This window comes from Mytilus edulis, chromosome 2 (assembly GCF_963676685.1).
Source record: "Mytilus edulis chromosome 2, xbMytEdul2.2, whole genome shotgun sequence".
Lineage (NCBI taxonomy): Eukaryota > Metazoa > Mollusca > Bivalvia > Mytilida > Mytilidae > Mytilus > Mytilus edulis.
Window position 1 is genome coordinate 18,813,956 of NC_092345.1, and position 22,194 is coordinate 18,836,149.

Sequence of the window (22,194 nt, forward strand, 5' to 3'; positions counted from 1 at the left end):
CTCTGCTGATGACTGAAGGGCTTGAGGGGCAATTTTATGGGTCTAGATTAGTGTGCTACAATTCTACAATCCATTAGTGATATATAATGTACATTGAAGCATTACTGATGTTCGTACAACGCAAGATAACTCAATATTCCCTGTCTAGAATACTACGCATCCCGCTTCTTCTCCATGGAAAAGTATTAAATTAATATTAAAATAATACATATATACATATTAATATTGAAAAAAATACTGTTTATTAATAAAATTTACAATTACGTTTCTGTACTGATATTTTGAATGAAAAAAATATTAGTACTTTTATAGTCAGATTGTATAAGAGTGAGCATTGGCATGTTGAATAAAGAAAACGAATAAACGGGTAGATAAGAATCTAAAACTCACACACGCACAAAGTCATGCATGCTCACTAAAAATGTCCACAGATATATATATAAAAAAAAAAGACAAATGCATTATATGATACTCAAAGCGCCAGTTATGTTATTAAGTCTAACATTTTAAATATAATAAACAAAGTATTTCAATATAAATCAAAAAGTGACCAATTTCTAGTTTCTTAGTTAAAGTGATAGTGCATTGGGCTATTTTTTCGTTTTTTTATGTTTTGCGTCAAGTCCATGCATCTGGAATTATTTCACCCACAGCGTCAAGATCTAAAAGTTGTTACATGTAAAACCTACTAGAATAGGAATATTTATGTCTGAATAGTAGAAATTTCATACTTTTCATTAATGTTACAAATATCCATACATTCAGAATGCTATTTAGTGCCAAGCATAATAATGATGACATTGCATGCTTTGAAATGTTTGCATCGGAGGACATCATTTACCAAATGCCACTGGAAATGGTTTATATCTGAAAGATAAAACGTCACTTTACTTTTGATTGAATTTATGTTTGAATTATTTATGTTCTGGTTTGAGATAAGGAAAACTTGTGACTCTTAGACTTTTTTTTTGATTTATTTGATTTATTTATTTATTATTATTTATTTATTTTTTATTTTTTTTTGGGGGGGGGGGGGGGTGAGGGGGGGTCTGAGGGACAGAAAGATTTCATGAGATTGACATTTTCCTTTATCTAAACGCATGCTTATTTTTAACTTTTGTGTACATAGGCAGTCTCTGATATTATTTTTTACTACACGTATTCGGTAAAATAAAAATCTGAGGCAACTGCCCGTGCATTTTTTGTAAAAAATTACATCCTGCATATTGTGTTTCAGAAGATTAATTTTCATCCCGTCCAAGGCATAGAGATATTCATCCCCCCCCCCCCCCCCCATTTTTAGGGACATGCAAAAAATACGGTGAACTCGTTCTGTCACGCAAAATAGTAAACAAAACTTTTTGTATGACCCGAACTATCGTACTACAGATTATTGGTAGAAGTTATTAAATATAAAGTTGCACTTGCGAGCTTTAAAAGGTTGAAATGAGCTTTTAATTCAAAATGACTTCGAAATTCGTTTAGGTTCAATGACTGTAAGGTATGCAATGTATACAATGTGACAGGTAAATCCAATTATCTCCCCTTTATCCAATTAACACACCTGTGAAACAGCAGACGACATATTAAACGTGACAAACTTTTTGATGTTCCAACTTTGAACTAAATAAAAGTATTGATAAGCCATTTAAAATGTTGACCAAGACTAGTTTTAAACAATAAAGAAGAATTTTACACAAATCAACCGATGATCCCTCAGGTTCACAGGTCACGTGATCATATGTGACATCTCTTATTTTTGTACACATTTCACGCATAGCTAAATTTATATTGATGGGAATACACCACGGATCCATAACATTTTAATGATGGACAGTTGACCGGTGCTATAGGGTGACCAAGCATGATGGGAGCACCCTTCCTGAGAGGGGTTAGGGCCACACCTCCTCTTGGATGCGTAGCAGGTAAGTTACAGGTATTTCTGTTTATGACCGATATCTACCCCATTGTGTCGGTTGTTTGTAAACAGAGATATCGATAAGTATTTATGTAACTGTTCAGCGTGGAAATTCTTGCAGTAAATTTACAGTGTGGAATTCCTTATGTAAAACTTTTAAAATAGTAGAATTGTACCATCTGGTTTCTATTGAATAAAAGTTATCCTGTTATATCGTGTTCAAGAACTTAATTGTTTGTTTTGGTTTTAGTTTTGGGTATTTGTTTGTTGTGTTTATTATTATTTCATATTTCTTAACTTGTTTAAGTTTAAGTTGTTGCTTAAAATTAGAGTCGGGTTTTATCTGGGACTATTATACTACTAATAATTAATACTCAGGTTTTATCAAATTACAGTTCATCAAAAATAAATTAAATGAGAACATCCTCTCCCATCCTTATGCCTAGTTCAATACTTTTAAAATAATTCATGGTACTTTGGAATATTGAAAACATTTAAAAATTTAAATAACACGTTAAAAAATAAAATGAATGATATATAGATTCTTGTATTAAAAAAGCAACAGAAGACATTGGATTGCTAAGATGGACTAAATGTCTTTGCTAAAATGTGTTCTAGTAGTTTTTAATTGTTTCCTTAAAATTTAAGTGCTCACAGAGAACAATCTCTCCAAATTTCTTAATTTCTGTGAGATGCTAGTTTGTTTACACCATGAAAAAGAGGGGTCATTTATAAAACTCAGTTGTCATCAAACTGGAATATCAAATTTGATATGTGTGTGCTTTAAAAGTAAAAACTTTTCTGAATTTTGGTCCAAAATCAATGTGTGCATGACTAACTAAGAGATACATCTATATTGTATAACAAAATGGTTTTCAACATAACAACCCAAGAAATTTAGTATAATTGAAAACACTGCGGAACCTGAAATGAAGGTCACCTCTATTCAAGGAAACTCTGTCATGCAAGATACAAAATGTATAAACCTCTTCTTGATCTGCTTTAGTACTGCCTATACTTTTTGATACTTTATTCAAATTTAATCTCTCTTATAAGGACATGACATGATAGTGACCTGCTATGGAATTTTGACTGTCCCCAAAATATATCTAATTCCTGGATTATTTTTTTTTTGCCTTAGTGCTACAAAGATGCATGCCAGCAATGCTAAACATATATTTTCAAGATTTAAAGGCAAGGGTTATGGTCATTTTCTTCTGGGACTAGTATAATATTCCCAGTTTTAATGTGTGTTATATAATGTATGATTTAATGAATTTTTCCATAATTGGCAAGCTTGAAACAAATACCTCTGACGATCCCTAGTTCGAGCATGTTAAATAATCTTTGGTTTGAGAAATAGAAAAAGCATGGCTATTCCTAAAAAAAGGCTGTCTGTCACTTTAGTGCAATCTCTGACTAAGTTCCTTTAAATAAATTATGTAATATATAGAATGTGGAACAAAGAAACTTTTAAAATAATTATTGTGTTAAAATTCTTTGTAATTTATAATTGATATAATTTAGTATTTGAAAAAGTTACAATTGCAAATGTAATTGTGTGATATACTTTAAAGGGAAAAATAAAAAAAAATACTGACAATGTTTTTCTCTAAAGCCCAATTTATTATCATGTTTTATGAAAAAGATCATTTCTGGTAAAACATGGATAATCTGGTAACAAGAACAACCTTAATTTCATCATTAAAATGATTTTTTTTTTAAATACTGAACCTGGGACTTCTGTTTCCTAATAATCATAGTACATGTTTACCTATACCTATATAAATATTTTACCTATCCCATAATTTAAACACTGGATATTTTCATGGGGTGTTATTTTCACTATGACTTGACCAAGAATTAAACATGGATATATTTTTCATTCAAGTTTCAAGTGTCATTGTAGCTTTTTGTTGTAAACCATTTTCTGTCGTCAGTATGTTTGTAGTATGAAAATTAACTTGAATTTTTGCTTGTTTAACAAATCTGATATTAGGATTTCGGGTTGAGGCATGAAAATCAGGATTGTACTGCCAACATCAGAATAGTTGACTGGTCATCAACTTTTTTTGGCAAACTTTAGTTTAATAAAAATCAGTAAATTTTGTAAAAATTAGCACGATCTAAAATAAAGAATTTCTAATTTTTGTTCTAGTTTAACTACATTGAGCTAATATTTTGTACTTTACACATCTCACATTTTTTTTTATATTTTATAATTTTTTTATGCATATAATATCAAGGACAGTATTTATTTTGCCTGAGGTAGAACAAATTAATTGATGAAGATTATGAAAATACCAGTAATTATTAATATGTTGACAGATTATGATAAATATGGTATGTTATCTTATATTCATAGCCAAAACATTTTGGTGTAATTACATCATTTTATTAAGCAAATTAAGATAAGTAGATAGTGCAACAAATGTAGAGGTGTAATTAGGGGCTTTGAAATTATAATGAATATAAACAAATGCAAGTTAAAAAATTTACCAGTGTTATTAGTATTCCAATAGGGGAGATAATTCATATTTTTGTTAAAACTATCTAAATTTGTTTCTTTTAATTTTACAATTTGCCATTTGAAAATGAAGGTTTGAGCGACATAACTCAATAAGAATAAGAAATCATAGTCAAAATTGCTCAAAATTTGGACATAAACATTTTTTTTAGTGCTAAATTGTCTCAGACTGTAAGACACCATAGTATGCATGAACCTTTCTTCAAGAGGACTTAAGAGTGCCTATGTAAACTTGATTTCAGAGATGTTGGGTACATGTAAAGGAGAAAGCTTTATGACCAAATATGAAAATGTTAATACATTTTATTGTTGACTCTTGCTTTCTGTGTGTTTGAGTTTCTTTCACAATAAGAACAGAACTCAGGGCATGCTTGTACCTGTTTGATGATGCCTAATGTTACCATCTCTTTTCCATTTATTTAATAGTGGTTTTAATCAGACTTTGAAGCATTTATTTAATTTAAAACTAAATTTACTTGTGACATTTTCTGATTTAAAACATTAGATTCATGCATAGAATAAAAATGACGTCATAAATTTCATTGGCCATTTAGGGTTCTGATAACCATCAAGCTGAACAAGGTTTTTCATGAATTTTAAAGCCATATAATTAACATTCTCAGTTAATTTCTGTGAAATGAGACATTCCAAATCCTATTTAATATTTTATCAGTTCAGAGGCATATAAGAATAAGCAAAAAATTTGTACCCCTGAAAAAAATGTTGCTGTTGGAACAAATATTCTATACCATTTATTCTGTTAGGAACATTTACTGGAATATTTATTCCAGCGAATATTATTTCCATTTGGAACTTATATTATGAAGGAACTTCTATTCCTTGACAGATTGATTGTTTATGACAAGTTGCTTTACATCCTGTGGCAAATTATTTCAAGCATTTGAAAAAGCCAAAAGCAAGGAAACCAGTAAGCACTAAGTCTTTTATTTGCTGTTCATCATCATAAGACCTTTGAATTTGACAGGGAGCACTTTTAAAACTCTCAACTCACTGCAAGTTCAAGACAACCCTTAGCATTGGAATAATTTAAGCTGAGTTCTTTGTTTGGTGTTTATAACCCTAATATAAATCAGTGCATTGAAGAACACAGCTGTCAGATTATATTAACAAATCATAAATTAAAATCTGTTGAATTAATCTGACAAATATGATCATAAATATGTAGATAATAAAACTTTATAATACAGAAACAATACAAACATGAGACTTACAAAAATCAAAATATATCTTTGATAACCTGAGGGAAAATATGAATGAAGTTACAGGACAAATAATTCCTGTTTACTAAAAATTATAACAATTACAATAAATAAATTGGTTGAAGTTAAGAGAATGATGTAGTGCACACATTTTTTCTTAATATATTCTTAGTTAAAATGTAAGAGCACTCATTATAATCTTTCCCCAGATTTGGTCCTCTATTTTAAATGCTTGAGACAGAATTAAACAATGGCTATATTATATTTCATATTTATCTATTGAAATAATATCTTTTAGATGGTAATTTTAATAGATTAAATATGATTATCTTTGACTTTAAATATCTTAGGTAAGGTTTTATAGTCAAGTGTCAAGTCTTTTTTTATTTGCAAGCTGACATTGCAAATACATGTGCAATTATATATCTAATTTTAAAAATTTATCTTTTGAAATTTCTATATTACTGGTACACGTATAGCAATTAGTTCCAAAGGTTGATATTATAATGAATACTCAGGGGTGGATCCATGATATTAAGTTAGGGAGGCTTGTACATAAATTTTTTGAGGTAAAATTATTGAAATATTGTTCTAGATAGGATGTAAAAGCAAAGTAGATATCTTGCTGAGGACAACCCATGCTTTGCAAATTTTAAGGGGGGAGGGGGAGAAAGGGGTGGAATCTACCCCTGATTCTAACCATGAACTCATTTATAAGTAGAGATAGATTCCTCATTCATAATTAAGCTGTCATTATTGTTCGCATATTTATATTGCTATTGTAAACATTTCTGAATGTTCTTTTAACTGTCTTCTAGCATTAGAACACACTTTTGGAATATACTTTTTCAATATATAAAATATTCATCGAAATCAAATTAAATCATACTTTCCTACAGTCTTCAAGAGTAACTTTTTTGAATAAAAGTTAAAAAAAAAAATGGGTGGCCCAAATAATGATGTCTACCTGTCAATATCCTGGCCAGAAAAATTGCCTGTATCTAATCTGTGCTACTAAGTAGAAATCTTAAGACTGAATGACAGCTTTTGTTTACTTCACGAGCACAGACGTCCTTCTTCTGGATTTTTTTTTAAAACATGAACATGATTTGTTGTAGGACTCTTTTTCCTTTATATATAACCACCAGAACAGAATATTCTAATTTTTCATGTTTTTTTTTCCCTTTATATATAACCACCAGAACAGAATATTCTAATTTTTCATGTTTTGCAGGATTTGTGTTTTTTCAGCGAGAATTAAGGCAAAACTTGTCTGAAATAATCTTGATTTCTTGATTTAGAGAAAATGTGTTATTTTTACTCATTAAACCACAGGTACTTATGTCTGAAAAAAAAATCCTATATGCCTTGATATTAAAGTATATAAGAAATTTTTGTTCAGAGAAGAAGTGCCTCAGTGTTTAAATTAAACTCTATTTATTTTATCATCCTTTATTCTTTGCTGGTTGTCCAATAATAGTAGACCTAATGACCCTATTGAATCATATATCAAACCTATAGATATTTATTTAAGATAGCCATTGATCTTTGATCTGTGATTGATATTATTGATTGATCAGGTCAATATTGTTATTATTGACAAAAGGTGTTATTGGTCACATGATACCGACAGGTATGCAAGGAATCTCATATATCTCTTATATAATTATAATAGGTATATCTTATTTCATATTAAAGTTATAAGGTATCTTAATATAGTACTACTATCACAAACTTAAATGGGAGTTTAATGGACATATTAGGCTTAACACATGTGCCATAGGCATAATCCTAAGAAAAAGGATAGACACCTTATTTCAGATAATAACAGATGTTTGATGTATCTATGGTATTAAAGATCATTAAATATCTGTATTTGTCACAATATATTCACCAAAGATATTTGTAGATGTAAAGGTATTATTTTGTTTGAACCATAGTTTACCATAAGAAAAAAATGATTAATTTGAGAATGGAAAAGGGGAATGTGTCAAAGAGACAACAACCTTACCAAAGAGCAGAAAATACTCACTCACTCTATCTGCCCAGGGCCACCCACGAGTTTTCAAAATGTGAGAAAATCTCGCACTAAGGGGCACAGCTCTGAGCTACATTTTGTAGCCCCAAAATGATAATGTATAACTAGTTCTGCAAATTGGCCCCCTCAATAAACTCCGAAACATATAAATGAACCAAACACACAAGACTTACAAAGGCAAGAGGTTCCTGACATAGGAGATGCCCAAACATGCGCTGGGTTCAAATAGGGAGTAGCTTGTGTATTTTTTTGTTTCATTGTGTTATTGGGTTGCTGTCTCATTTACATGTAAGCACTTTTAGCTGGGAAGCTGTCGTATCTCTATTTTTGCAATTTTTTCTTACACATGGTCTTATAAATTTACAACTAAATTATATAAATGTGGATGTGCAGAGAACAATTATTTCTCAGAGTGACTTTTTGACTTCAAAGAAGTGAGGTTAATTAAATAGAGAAAGCTTTAGTAAGCCATAATGAACTATGTAAATATATAAAACTCTAGGTATGTTATAGTATAGGAATGTTAACAAAAGATCTATTTACATTTATTGTCTTTCTATGTAGGTTTGTTCAAAGGAGGACAAACTGTTTGTTTAGGGAACCCTTATAACAATAATGTTTGGCAAAGATTATGGATTTTTATGGAGAGAAAAAAATCCAGATCACCTCTTTCACAAGTTTCAAATTGCTCATGACCATGCATGTGACTTATTTTTTTGGAGGATACATATGAAAAATAAAATTACTGAATATATACATAATGTAATGGATTGTTTAATATTTCCCATCAAAAAGGTTCTGCCAAATCTGTTTTTATAAAAAGCTGAAAACTTGAAAGATCATTAAAAAATCATTTTAAAATGCTATTCTTCTGCTTGGATATGGTAGTTAAACTAATTAATGAGTTTAATCAGTACTTTAATGTTTGAGTGTATTATAGATATAGTATAAAAGTCAAATTCTTAATAACTTTTGGTACTACATATACTTGTAATCTACATCGATACTCATGAGTATCAACTGGAAAAAAACACTTCATAGTCAATATGTAATGGCCATTTTTCAATAATCCATTAGCCTATATGTTTAACAGCAAGACCCTAATTACATGTATTTTGCCATGTCATGACCATAAAACAAAATATGGTAAAAGGAAGAATTGAAGGTAAAAAAGAAAGCACTTGAAGTTGATATTGTTTTCTATAATGTGAAAGAAAAGATACCTTTAATTATATCAATTGATTTAACTACTTTAAACCAACTTATTTTTGCGACTTTCGCGAGTAGAAAAATAACGCGAATATAAATCGTCGTGAATATGTAAAACTGAGATCTTTCCTGATTAAACTATATCCAGAAATAAGAAAATCGCGAAATTAAATTTATGGGAAATAGACTTGAAAGGGTAAAACGCAAAATAAAGTATCCGCGAAAATAAGTCGGTTTACAGTATCAGTTGACAATTTCTTAAAGATTGCAAAGTACAATTCATTGGCAGAAATAGTAGCTTTTTTCAGAAACAGAATATAAGGAAGTTTACATTAAGAATATAAGGTTAAATCTATAAAGCAGCCTACCTTCAAATTTTATAAAGATTTGTCCTGCTCTTACATCATATTTAGTGTCTAAACCATGCAACTTGTGTTGTTTGCCAAAAAAAAAACCCCATCTATACCTACCTATCCATCCCTACAAGGCATAGGTAGGCAACATCCAACAACAACTGTTTTGAGGGTGGCCGAGCTAACCTTGCAAGAATTAAGGAGAAGTAATAGGATAGTTTTTCTAAGTAAAATAATATTGGTTCATGTAGGTATTTATTAACACAATTTTTACTTTTTGATTATCAATTATTTCCTTTTGGGCTACTGAAAATGTATAATTTTGCCTTCGGATGCAAAGTGCAAATATAGTGTCTAGTTATAAAAATGTCGACTACATACAAGGAAAAATCAGGATTAGCAATACTCCTACTTCAAAATACCATATCACACAATGGTTCAAGTATAGATGTAATACCCATGGGTATTAATACCCATGGGTATTACATCTATGGTTCAAGTTAAACCTGTAGCACATTTAGGAATTGGAGTTGTTTCCCTTTGTACATGCTGTCTATAGTATATATGTCACAAAAAGAAGTAACATTCTTCATACTGTAAAGATATGAATTGTACATTATTTGTTCCTAAATGAATAAATGGTATAGTAAATTTGTTTCACTAGGAACAGATATAATGGCATTGTTAGATAACAAAGTTTCCAGATGAACTTCTGTCTGGCATGTTTGAAAAATATAGGTTGACAATGTCACACAAGCTCAATCTAATGTTTAAAAACTTGTTGACAGAAACCTATTACATAATGTACTTGGGAATTGGGATGTATGTTACTGGAAAATAGCATGAACTAATGCATAAAAGATGATCACTTTATAAAGATTAGCAAGGAAAAATCTTTAAAAAAATAATTTTGTTTCAACTTACTGTATTTGATACATAAGTAAGTACGATTCAACAGATATGTGGTGTTGTATTGCAGATTTTGTACATCTATCTATTAACTTTTATAGTTATGACACTATTCTCCAAATAAAATCCTCAAAAATATCCTAAGAAGTCTAGATTTATCAAGACAGAAGTATGGTTACCATTAACATTTAAAATCTCAGTTTAGTTATGATTTTTAAATGCAAGATTTTTTTTTTACTTATGTATAGATACTGTGGATTCATTATTATTTCTAGATAACTTATTTTGATGGGTATGTGTGAAGAGCAAATTTAAATGTTCAACAAAATACAAAATTTCACTGAACTAGTACACAGTTTTATTTAGGGGCCAGCCGAGGACCCCTCCGGGTGAGGGATTTTCTCGCTGCTTTGAAGACCCATCTGTAGCCTTTGACTGTTGTCTGCTCTTTGGTTGGGTTGTTGTCTCTTAGACACATTCCCCATTTCCATTCTTAATTTTGTTAGGCTAAAACATAAAACCTTTTGGCAATCTTTGAAAGTGTTAACCATGAAAATAAATAAATCCATAATAATGATAATTTCAAAACTTCGATAGGATAAAAAGGAAGACAGAAAAAGAAGGTGATTAAATAATTTTTCTTGTCTTTTTCAGGACTAGTGTTTCTAATCTACCTCAGTACACTTGTAACAGCAACAGGAAGAATTGCATTCTTGGACCATTCTGCCAACTCATCACTAGTGCTAACGCAGACTACAATAAATTTTAGCATGAAAACTTTCAGGATTGCATTTTCATTTTTAACGTGTAAAGAAGGACAACTTTTGTACCAAAGAGGAAACTCAGGAGATTTTATTAGATTATTTTTACAGAACGATTCTTTTCATATTTCGTGGAAATCACAATTAACAGAAGTATCATTAACTATCGCAAATCATTTGGATAAAAATTCATGGTATTTTGTAGATTTATTTGAAAGAACCGGTGATATTCATTTTATTTTGAAAAAAAGTGGTGTTTTAGTTAAAGATATTATATTTGCAAATAATACACACAGGACGAGTATCTTTCAACTTAATTTAAGTGGAAACACAGGCCTTTCGATTGGTGGAAATGAATTTACTGGCTGTGTGATGCAAGGACCATATTTTATATTTGTAAATAATCCAAATATTATAGAGGACAATGTGATATGGAATAATACAGACTGCCCATTTAGTTCTGCTGATTGTACTGGTAAGTCATAACATAGATTCTGTAGAAAATTGAAAACCAAATGTTGGTTTCTACTAACACAAGAAAATATTAAAGGATCTTCAGTCTAGCAGGAATTTTATTTTTATTTCATTTTGTTTTTTTGCAAACTCTTTTGCCAAAAAACTTAGATCGATATTATACATTTTAAGAAATTCTCACACAATTAAACTATGATAGCATCATTTATAATTGTCTGACAAGGGAGTCTTGCAGGGATTGCAATATCACGGTGGGTATGGTTGTCCTGCGAGAGAACGTACTGTGCTGGTGATTTGGTCCTGACGGGTGCTGGTGGGTCCTGATTCTGTGCTGGTGGGTTTGTTTACATTGTATCAGAACGGCAATAAAACGACTGTTTTGTTGCTTAATTTTTCTCTGATGCGTCATAAGTACCATGCAAAGTATATTACAACAATATAAAATTGCAAAAGTCGTGCAAGTTCGTTAAACGGAATTGTCCTGACGATGTGCTGGTGATAAGAAAAACGGTCCTGGTTCTGTGCTCCTATGTCCTGGTTCTGTGCCTTTATATTTTAGTCAAAAGTGGCAAATATTCAGTCAAGATCATTGATGCTGTACTGTTATTGACTACTAGTAATTAACTGTTGTCTGCTTTCTTGAAATTGACATTGTTATGAATCTGTTTACTGTTATTATGAGAGAAAAAAAAAAACAATTTTTTATTCTTTTTATAATTAACTGTGATTTTATTTATTGGCATGTTAATGGAACCCTTCTTGCCCCCTTTTAAGATAAGAAAATATGTTTACGATTTTCGGGATTACGATCATTTTGCAAGATCGCCAAAATACGTTGTAATTTATACAATACTTATATAAAGTAGATGATGTTGTATGTTTGTTGTCAATGGACAAATTTCCATAAGAAATCAAAGAAAGTATGTGTCAACAACCATACGTCATTGTACGACCTTCAACAATAACCCATAAAATAAAAATGTAAAAGGTTTTGTATAAAAATGGAGAGCAAAATTATAGAAGAAAGGACTTTCTGAGCGTTTGAATCATATGTCTTTAGCAGCTTAAAACACATTTGTTTGTGAAAAATTGAGTGCTGACTATAAGAATGACAATAGTATTGCGGGTTTGTTTGTTTGGTTTTTTTGAGGGGATGGGGGATAAGTTAGAGCGAGGTTACAGTGAAAGTGTTAAGCTTGGAATAGTTTCCCGTAAGATTTAAAAGTTGTATTTTAAAAGAAAAATGTATCTTACAGCTATTAAGAATCACTTGCTGTATCTGTAAGATTTTTTCAACATATTTTTTTGTCTGAACGGTTATCAGGTATTTTTTTTCGAAAGTTCGATAGAACACTAAAAAAAATCACTATTTTATGAAAGGGCAGACTAGAATATGTCAGAGAATATGTCAGAGAATGAAGACGAGATAACCTAGAGAACATTAACAAAACTAAGATTTCTTAGCTTTTTCATTTCAAAATTCCATAATAAATAAATATTTTTGATAAAGAATTACAGGGGAGGAAGTGAACAATGTGTCCTACTTTTCTATATTTAAATATTTTTATGAATAAAAAATCAAATGTGCCTTAATTATGATTGAAAATGAGTAAATGGAAAAACTACCAAACTAAAATACATTTTTATTTTAATATTGGTAATATCACTAAGCTTTTAAGTTTTGTGTGTCAAACACACCATCTCTGTAGTAATGACTCCTTATTAAGATATTTCACATCTCCATTTTTTTTCTGCATTTTTTTATATTGTGAATTCTTAGTATTATTATATTAAAATGTAGACTTAATTTATATTTAAAAAAACTGAATCTAAAGCCAGATAAATCAAACATTTTTGTTTCTATCTATCCGTTTTCAGGACTTTAACAATCAACGTAAACTCGCCTGGAAAGTAAAATGCGTACTCGGCTGTCTGTAATCGACCATTTTTAGACACCCTCCTAAAAAACAAGCCGGGGTGGGGGTTCAGAGATGCAAATTAAGTACTTAGATCAATATTTTATATTTTCGTGTATGGTTTATCACCCCCTCCTGTGGCCTGTCAATTACGAAAATGTGCAAACTGCAATAGTATCAAAACAGCACAGACAATGAATAATAGAGATATAATTTTGTACATATACATGTATCAAGGGGAAACTTCTTGCAAAGCATTATTATTTATAGTTCATTATTGTATTTAGTAGAAAAAGAGAATTTGGTGAAAATAAAATCACTATTTTTGTAGAAAATTCACAGACCTTTGTACAGAAATTTTTGTTATGTTTAGCATGGGATCAACACAAGGGTACATTATCCTTAAAAATCTATTTAAAAGTATTTGAAACTAACGTTTGCTTTGTTAATTGTGCCTTCAATTTCAAAAATTAAAATATCTCGTAACTTCATACTACCAATTGAGTATAAACAAGTAAATAAGTTTAAAAAAGAAATTCTTAGATTAAACACCTAGATTTAACTTTAAAAAGTCATAACAGTTTAAAACAATACAAATCTACACACACAAATAACTGGCTTAATTTCAACTGATTTTCAACCCGAATCGCTATAAGATCATATATAAGCTCAACTGTGTCGAGGGATCGTGTGAGGTTCATTTATTGTCTTGGCGTCCGTATTACAATGACCAAATGTTACCAAATGATTTTTTTCAAGAGTGAATCTAGGAAAAACAATATTCATCAACAAACCAGACCACTGTCTGTTAAAATGTATTCGAGTTTTTAGTTACAGCCGATTCCATTGAGTATGTAGGCAAATGTTATATCTTTGGTTAGCTTGCTTGTTAGCTAAACCGTGAAGTCATTGTTAGGTAAGGTCTATACCCTCCTTTCGAATTAGCCTGGTCCAACAGACAGAAAGATGTGTCATTTGTCGGACTAGTCTACTCTTAAAGTAGGGTAGTTTACATAACCTAACAATGACTTTTCTGTTCAGCAAGCAAGATAACCAAAGATATTCCCTTTGTCTACACACTCATTGAAATCGGCTTTAATATTGCAAATGTTCAAGCAATTAGGGCAAAACTTACCGAGTAAAAAAAATCAAAATGTCTATCACCTTGCACATTTCAGAAAATTCAGATCAGATAACGAAACTGGGTCCAGCAACATTTATAAGCAATTTAAGATTTTGACCCTCACAGTTTCCATTCACCACAAATATTCTCGTTACAACGAATCAAATACCAGTTGCAGCCTTTTGTTTATCTATTAATATATGTATACGGATAAAGTTATGAAAGGCAGCAGGGTCACCAGGGTGAGGAGTCCATGTCATCTGAAATAAATGCTAAGCATAGTTCTAGAAAGCGGCAGATAATCATGGCATTAAAAAAACTCTCTTCTTTTCGACTTTTTTCGAACAAATTGACACATAAAATGAATTATATAGTATTATGGAATTTTTAACTTGTGTTCAATTCATTGGTTACACCTTTTACTAGGATAACAGTCCTGTCAAGTATGAGCTGGGTAAAATATTTCAGAAAAGAAGATGGAAATGTGAAAGTTTCCGTGCGTCAGGTGCAACAGCATACGAACAGCTAACATGTCTCGTCAGGGTGGAAGCTAAAAAGTCCACGAAAATTTGATTTAAAACCTTTATTCGTTCCATCAAAGATATTGTGATTTTGTTGAGGATTTAACCATCTACGACAACAAAATTTCTTTTTTTTTTAAATTTACAGCTCTACTATAAATATATGCAAAGCAAACCATTGATTAAATTGCTTGCTATGATTGTTTGGATGTTTGTAAACGACATTATACTACAATTTATTTGGAAAATAAACATTAACTTCAATTCCTGTCAGTTTGTATTTGTCCAATCAAATCCCAGTATGTATTGAAACTCCGCCTACCTATTATTTGAAAACATCCAAGCAAACATAGCAAGCAAGTCAATCAAAGTTTTTTTTTGCATGCTTTTATAGAAGAGCTGTACTATATAATGCAAGGAAGCGTTTAAGTCTTTCGCCAAAAAATACTATCAATTTCTTTTTGTCCTATGTAAACTTACGTACCATTTCCTTCCATTCATGATCATTAAATTGAACTGTAAAATATTGCTTGGTACCTTCTTAATTCCTTTATGAGTCTTATGTAAACATAATTATGACAATAACTGTTGTGAGAACAAGATTCACTGCACACTTTTAAAGTTCTGCTTCATCAAACATTAAAATGTGAACTTAAGTTTTGAGACTTTTTTAATCTACACGATTGGGATTTTTGTATATGAGAACATGGTTTATCTATTAGTTGAAAATGCGGCTTTGAACTAGCTTTCAGTACCTGCAAGCATTCGTTATTCAATAATGTGTGTCTTTGTGTTATTATTTTATGTAATAAATTGTTGTGTTGGTACACCACTGTAACAATGAAGGAGGAAATGAGGAGGGTTGGTTGGGTGGAAGTGGGGAGGGGTATGCGGAGCGCTAACAAACATGTCTATGCGGCATTGGCTTTGATCATTGTTGAAGCATCAATGTAAGGGGCATTTAAAATATCTTAATAAAACTATTCTTATTTTAGATACTATATATTGTTATCTGATATTGGACGAAAGATGTTGCCCTTTTATGTAATTATTTAATACAAGTTACGATCATTTCAAAACACATATTAAAAAGCCAAATGGATGCACAAGAGCTAAAATAGGAGTCATAGATCCTATTGACAACAATTATCTGCCCAATTTTATTGATTTTGTAACATTTGTTTCAAATATGACCAACTTCTTATCCAAAATCACCAGCACCGTATCAGGACCCACCAGCACAATGACAGGACCCACCAGCACAGTATCAGGACATGAATAAATTGAGAAAATGCTAAATGTTGATAAATTGCAATGTTTTTTCACAAAATAGTTTTGTCGCGTGGATTGCGGTATAGAAAGCGGACTCTATGAGCATTTTTGTTTTATTTTTTCAGTTCGATATTTTCTGAAAATGAGCATTTCTGTGTTACGCTTACTGAAAAAGTTTAGAGGGTCAACTTTTTAATGGTTTACATATGAACCCATAAGAAACAAAATTGAAAAATCTCAACCGTTTTCTTCCATTTTTTATGAGTGAAAACGTCAAAAATCATTATTTTCGTCTTTGTTTACATTTTTTCATTGATCACCAGCACCCGTCAGGACCAAATCACCAGCACAGTACGTTCTCTCGCAGGACAACCATACCCACCGTGAATATATAATACCAAAACTTTCAGCAACATCCAATTCCTGTAGAAAGGATGCAATAATAGGAGGCATTTTCACCATCTTTTTTTTAGCTCTCATCTGCTTGTATACAAATTCTGTTTCTTTTGGAACTTATCTGGTGCATATACCAATTAAACTTTAAGGGGACAGAACATTGATCTACTTTTTATGTATACAGGTATTAAGAGATTTCAGCTAAAATAGCATTTATATTTTACAAAGAATTCTACATGAAATATTTGAAACTAAATTATGAATTTATATATAAGATATATTTCTACATTTAAAAGATGTCCTGGTGCCATAAATATTTTGAAATTAGCCCAAATCCTCAACATTTTATACATGTACTTCTAGGTTTTCTAAATGTTTACTAGAGTTAACTCCCCTTCACCAATACAAGTAACTCAAATTTCTTTAATTGAATAGAAATGAATCTTCTTTATCTTTTGCTTAAAAGTAGCTAAATAACTTTAATTTGTAAATTCATTATTTTAAGTTTATGCTTTTGATTTTATTTTATAAAACCGCATAGAAAGCTTTTATCAAAATATTTCAAAATAATTGCTGAACAACTATATTTTCAGGAAATATCGTCCCTTATTGTATTTTAAATTGGACTTTTTTATAATCATATAAACACGAAAGAAACTGTTTTAAAACTTTATTTAAATAACACAGAAGTAAATGTGAAATAATATCAAAAATAATGATGCATTCAAAAAAAATATACTTACCAAATTGCTGTTTCCGGTCAAAACATCTCGTCAGTTTTAATTAAGCATATCTAGCTGGAGCTTATTTTCTATGCAATTAACCGAAATGCCACTTGTGGGGCTATGCATATAACCATACAATTTAACATTAGATGAATGGGAAATGGTTTTGTGCAGGAGAAAAGTATGCAATTAACCGAATTATGCTATTAAGCGGTATGCAATTAAGTGGAATCGACTGTACTTTCTGTCTATCTTTGAGGTATTTTGTATAAGGTAGTCTCTGTCTATCTGGGGCAATATGCGCAATTGTTTCTCCATAGGCCGTAATGGTAACGTTTTCTTCTGTTGCTCAGCCCATATCGTAAACTTGTGTATGTATGATGGCTTGTTTCGAAGCTGAGACATTTTTACATATGTGGTTAAATTTTCGGGGTACGAAGTGTGATTCATTTTTCCGTAATTTAGCAAACCCTGAGTATCCTTTTGCGATGTGGCTCCTCATGGTAAAAAATCCCATTTTTAACACAATAAGTTCTTTGAAATTTTAATACTTTGAACACATTTAATAGCTCCATGGTTTTTATACGACCGCAAAATTTGAAAAATTTTTCGTCGTATATTGCTATCACGTTGGCGTTGGCGTCGTCGTCGTCGTCGTCGTCGTCCGGCGTCCGAATACTTTTAGTTTTCGCACTCTAACTTTAGTAAAAGTGAATGGAAATCTATGAAATTTTAACACAAGGTTTATGACCACAAAAGGAAGGTTGGTATTGATTTTGGGAGTTTTGGTCCCAACATTTTAGGAATTAGGGGCCAAAAAGGGCCCAAATAAGCATTTTCTTGGTTTTCGCACTATAACTTTAGTTTAAGTTAATAGAAATCTATGAAATTTTGACACAAGGTTTATGACCACAAAAGAACGGTTGGGATTGATTTTGAGAGTTTAGGTTTCAACAGTTTAGGAATTAGGGGCCAAAAAAGGGCCCAAATAAGCATTATTCTTGGTTTTCGCACAATAACTTTAGTTTAAGTAAATAGAAATCAATGAAATTTAAACACAATGTTAATGACTACAAAAGGAAGGTTGGTATTGATTTTGGGAGTTTGGGTCCCAACAGTTTAGGAATTAGGGGCCAAAAAGGGACCCAAATAAGCATTTTTCTTGGTTTTCGCACCATAACGTTAGTATAAGTAAATAGAAATCTATGAAATTTAAACACAAGGTTTATGACCATTAAAGGAAGGTTGGTATTGATTTTGGGAGTTTTGGTCCCAACAGAATAAGGGGCCCAAAGGGTCCAAAATTAAACTTTGTTTGATTTCATCAAAATTGAATAATTGGGGTTCTTTGATATGCCGAATCTAACTGTCATGACTGTGTATGTAGATTCTTAACTTTTGGTCCCGTTTTCAAATTGGTCTACATTAAGGTCCAAAGGGTCCAAAATTAAACTTAGTTTGATTTTGACAAAAAATGAATCAGTTAGGTTCTTTGATATGCTGAATCTAAAAATGTACTTAGATTCTTGATTATTGGCCCAGTTTTCAAGTTGGTCCAAATCGGGGTCCAAAATTAAACTTTGTTTGATTTCATCAAAAATTGAATAAATGGGGTTCTTTGATATACCAAATCTAACTGTGTATGTAGATTCTTCATTTTTGGTCCTGTTTTCAAATTGGTCTACACCAAAGTCCAAAGGGTCAAAATTAAACTTAGTCTGATTTCAACAAAAATTGAAATCTTGGGGTTCTTTGATATGCTTAATCCAAAAATGTACTTAGATTTTTTATTATGGGCCCAGTTTTCAAGTTGGTCCAAATCAGGATCTAAAATTATTATATTAAGTATTGTGCAATAGCAAGTCTTTTCAATTGCACAGTATTGCGCAATGGCAAGAAATATCTAATTGCACAATATTGTGAAATAGCAAATTTTTTTTTAATTAGAGTTATCTTTCTTTGTCCAGAATAGTAAGCAAGAAATATTTAATTGCAAAATATTGTGCAATAGCAAGATTTTTTTTTTAATTGGAGTTATCTTTCTTTGTCCAGAATCAACTTAAATCTTTGTTATATACAATATACAATGTATATTCACTTTTTACTACCAACTGATAAATTATAATAAATAACATTCAGTGATAACAAGCAGTTTTTTTTACATCTTAATATTTTATGATGTATTTAAATGAGTAGTTATTGTTGCAAACTCCATTAGAAATTTTAATTGAGATTAGTTTTGGAATAAGGGAAAGGGGGATGTGATTAAAAAAATTGGGTTCAATTTTTATACGACCGCAAAATTTGAAAAATTTTTCGTCGTATATTGCTATCACGTTGGCGTCGGCGTCGTTGTCATCGTCGTCGTCGTCCGAATACTTTTAGTTTTCGCACTCTAACTTTAGTAAAAGTGAATAGAAATCTATGAAATTTTAACATAAGGTTTATGACCACAAAAGGAAGGTTGGGATTGATTTTGGGAGTTTTGGTCCCAACATTTTAGGAATAAGGGGCCAAAAGGGCCCAAATAAGCATTTTCTTGGTTTTCGCACTATAACTTTAGTTTAAGTTAATAGAAATCTATGAAATTTTGAAACAAGGTTTATGACCACAAAAGAAAGGTTGGGATTGATTTTAGGAGTTTTGGTTCCAACAGTTTAGGAATTAGGGGCAAAAAAAGGGCCCAAATAAGCATTATTCTTGGTTTTCGCACAATAACTTTAGTTTAAGTAAATAGAAATCTATTAAATTTAAACACAAGGTTTATGACCATAAAAGGAAGGTTGGTATTGATTTTGGGAGTTTTGGTCCCAACAGTTTAGGAATAAAGGGCCCAAAGGGTCCAAATTAAACTTTGTTTGATTTCATCAAAAATTGAATAATTGGGGTTCTTTGGTATGCCGAATCTAACTGTGTATGCAGATTCTTAATTTTTGGTCCTGTTTTCAAATTGGTCTACATTAAGGTCCAAAGGGTCCAAAATTAAACTTAGTTTGATTTTAACAAAAATTGAATCCTGGGGGTTGTTTGATATGCTGAATTTAGAAATGTACTTAGATTTTTAATTATTGGCCTAGTTTTCAAGTTGGTCCAAATGGGGGTCCAAAATTAAACTTTGTTCATCAAAAATTGAATAAATGGGTTCTTTGATATGCCAAATCTAACTGTGTATGTAGATTCTTAATTTTTGGTCCAGTTTTCAAATGGTCTACATTAAGGTCCAAAGGGTCCAAAATTAAACTAAGTTTGATTTTAACAAAAATTAAATTCTTGGGCTTATTTGATATGCTTTATCTAAATATGTACTTTGATTTTTGATTATGGGCCCAGTTTTCAAGTTGGTCCAAATCAGGATTCCATATCAAGTATTGTGCAATAGCAAGAAATTTTCAATTGCACAGTATTGCACAATAGCAAGAAATATCTAATTGCACAATATTGTGCAATAGCAATTAATTTTCAATTGGAGTTATCTTTCTTTGTATAGAATAGAAGTTGATAATATATGTTTGCCAGACATGACTATGATGTCATTTTCTATTTTTATTTGCCAATAACTTTATGTAAATAACTTCATTGGAAATTTGCCAATATAAAATGTTGCTGATGAAGCTTTTTTTCCTTATCTTATCTAAAATGTTTTTAGATAATGTATGTTGGACATTTGCCAGACATGACTATGATGTCATTTTCTATTTTTATTTGCCAATAACTTTATGTAAATAACTTCATTGGAAATTTGCCAATATAAAATGTTGCTGATGAAGTTTTTTTTATTGTTTTATACAATAAACAATGTATATTCACTTTTACTACCAACCAATGTTTACCATTCAGTGATAACAAGCACTTTATTTTACATTTTTATATTTTATGATGTATTTAAAAGAGTAGTTATTGTTGCAAACTCCATTAGAAATTTGAATTGATATCAGTTTTGGAAAAAGGAAAATGGGGATGTGAAAAAAAAGGGGGGGGGGGTTTAAATTTTTCTCATTTCAGATTTCATAAATAAAAAGAAAATTTCTTCAAACATTTTTTTGAGAGGATTAATATTCAACAGCATAGTGAATTGCTCAAAGGCAAAAAAAATATTTTAAGTTCATTAGACCACATTCATTCTGTGTCAGAAACCTATGCTGTGTCAACTATTTAATTTTAGATTTAAAAAGTTTGAAGAAGAAATCTTTAATTGATTTGTAAAATCTTGACATTTGATTTGTGTAAAAAAAAACATGTAATGTCAAAAATTTGATCACAATCCAAATTCAGAGCTGTATCACGCTTGAATGTTTTGTCCATACTTGCCCCAACTGTTCAGGGTTCGACCTCTGCGGTCGTATAAAGCTGCGCCCTGCGGAGCACCTGGTTACACATTTACTCTGTGTTCTCTTACTTTCTAAATTAACACTAATGGTTCAGCTCAGTCATTTGTTTATCATAGAAATGTGTCAAATATCACTACACAGAGATTTTTAGCTCACCTGGCCCGAAGGGCCAAGTGAGCTTTTCTCACCACTTGGCGTCCGTCGTCCGTCGTCGTCGTCGTCCGTCGTCGTCGTCGTCCGTCGTCGTCGTCGTCGTCGTCGTCGTTAACAATTTACATTTTGAACTTCTTCTAGAGAACCACTGAATGGAATGGAACCAAACATGGCATGAATGTTCCTTATGAGGTGCTGACCAAGTGTTGTTACTTTGTAGCCGATCCATCATCCAAGATGGCCGCCAGCGGGGGGACTTAGTTTAACATAGGACCCTATGGGAAATGCATACAGATGACTTCTTTTAGAGAACCACTGAATGGAATGAAACCAAACATGGCATGAATGTTC

The 22,194-nt window shown here is 31.1% G+C and overlaps 1 protein-coding gene across 2 annotated transcripts in view; it reads left to right on the top strand.

Annotated features, from left to right (window-relative positions):
* Positions 1-1,571: 1,571 nt before the first annotated feature.
* LOC139511635 (protein crumbs-like) overlaps positions 1,572-22,194 on the top strand; it is an 86,012-nt gene continuing 65,389 nt past the window's right edge. The window contains exons 1-2 of one of the 2 annotated variants that reach the window (XM_071298562.1): positions 1,572-1,925; positions 10,829-11,410. In XM_071298562.1, coding sequence (XP_071154663.1) covers positions 1,865-1,925; positions 10,829-11,410 — 643 coding nt within the window. In that variant the 5' untranslated portion in view covers positions 1,572-1,864. The remainder of the gene's footprint in view (positions 1,926-10,828; positions 11,411-22,194) is intronic. The other variant, XM_071298563.1, reaches the window with a different exon arrangement.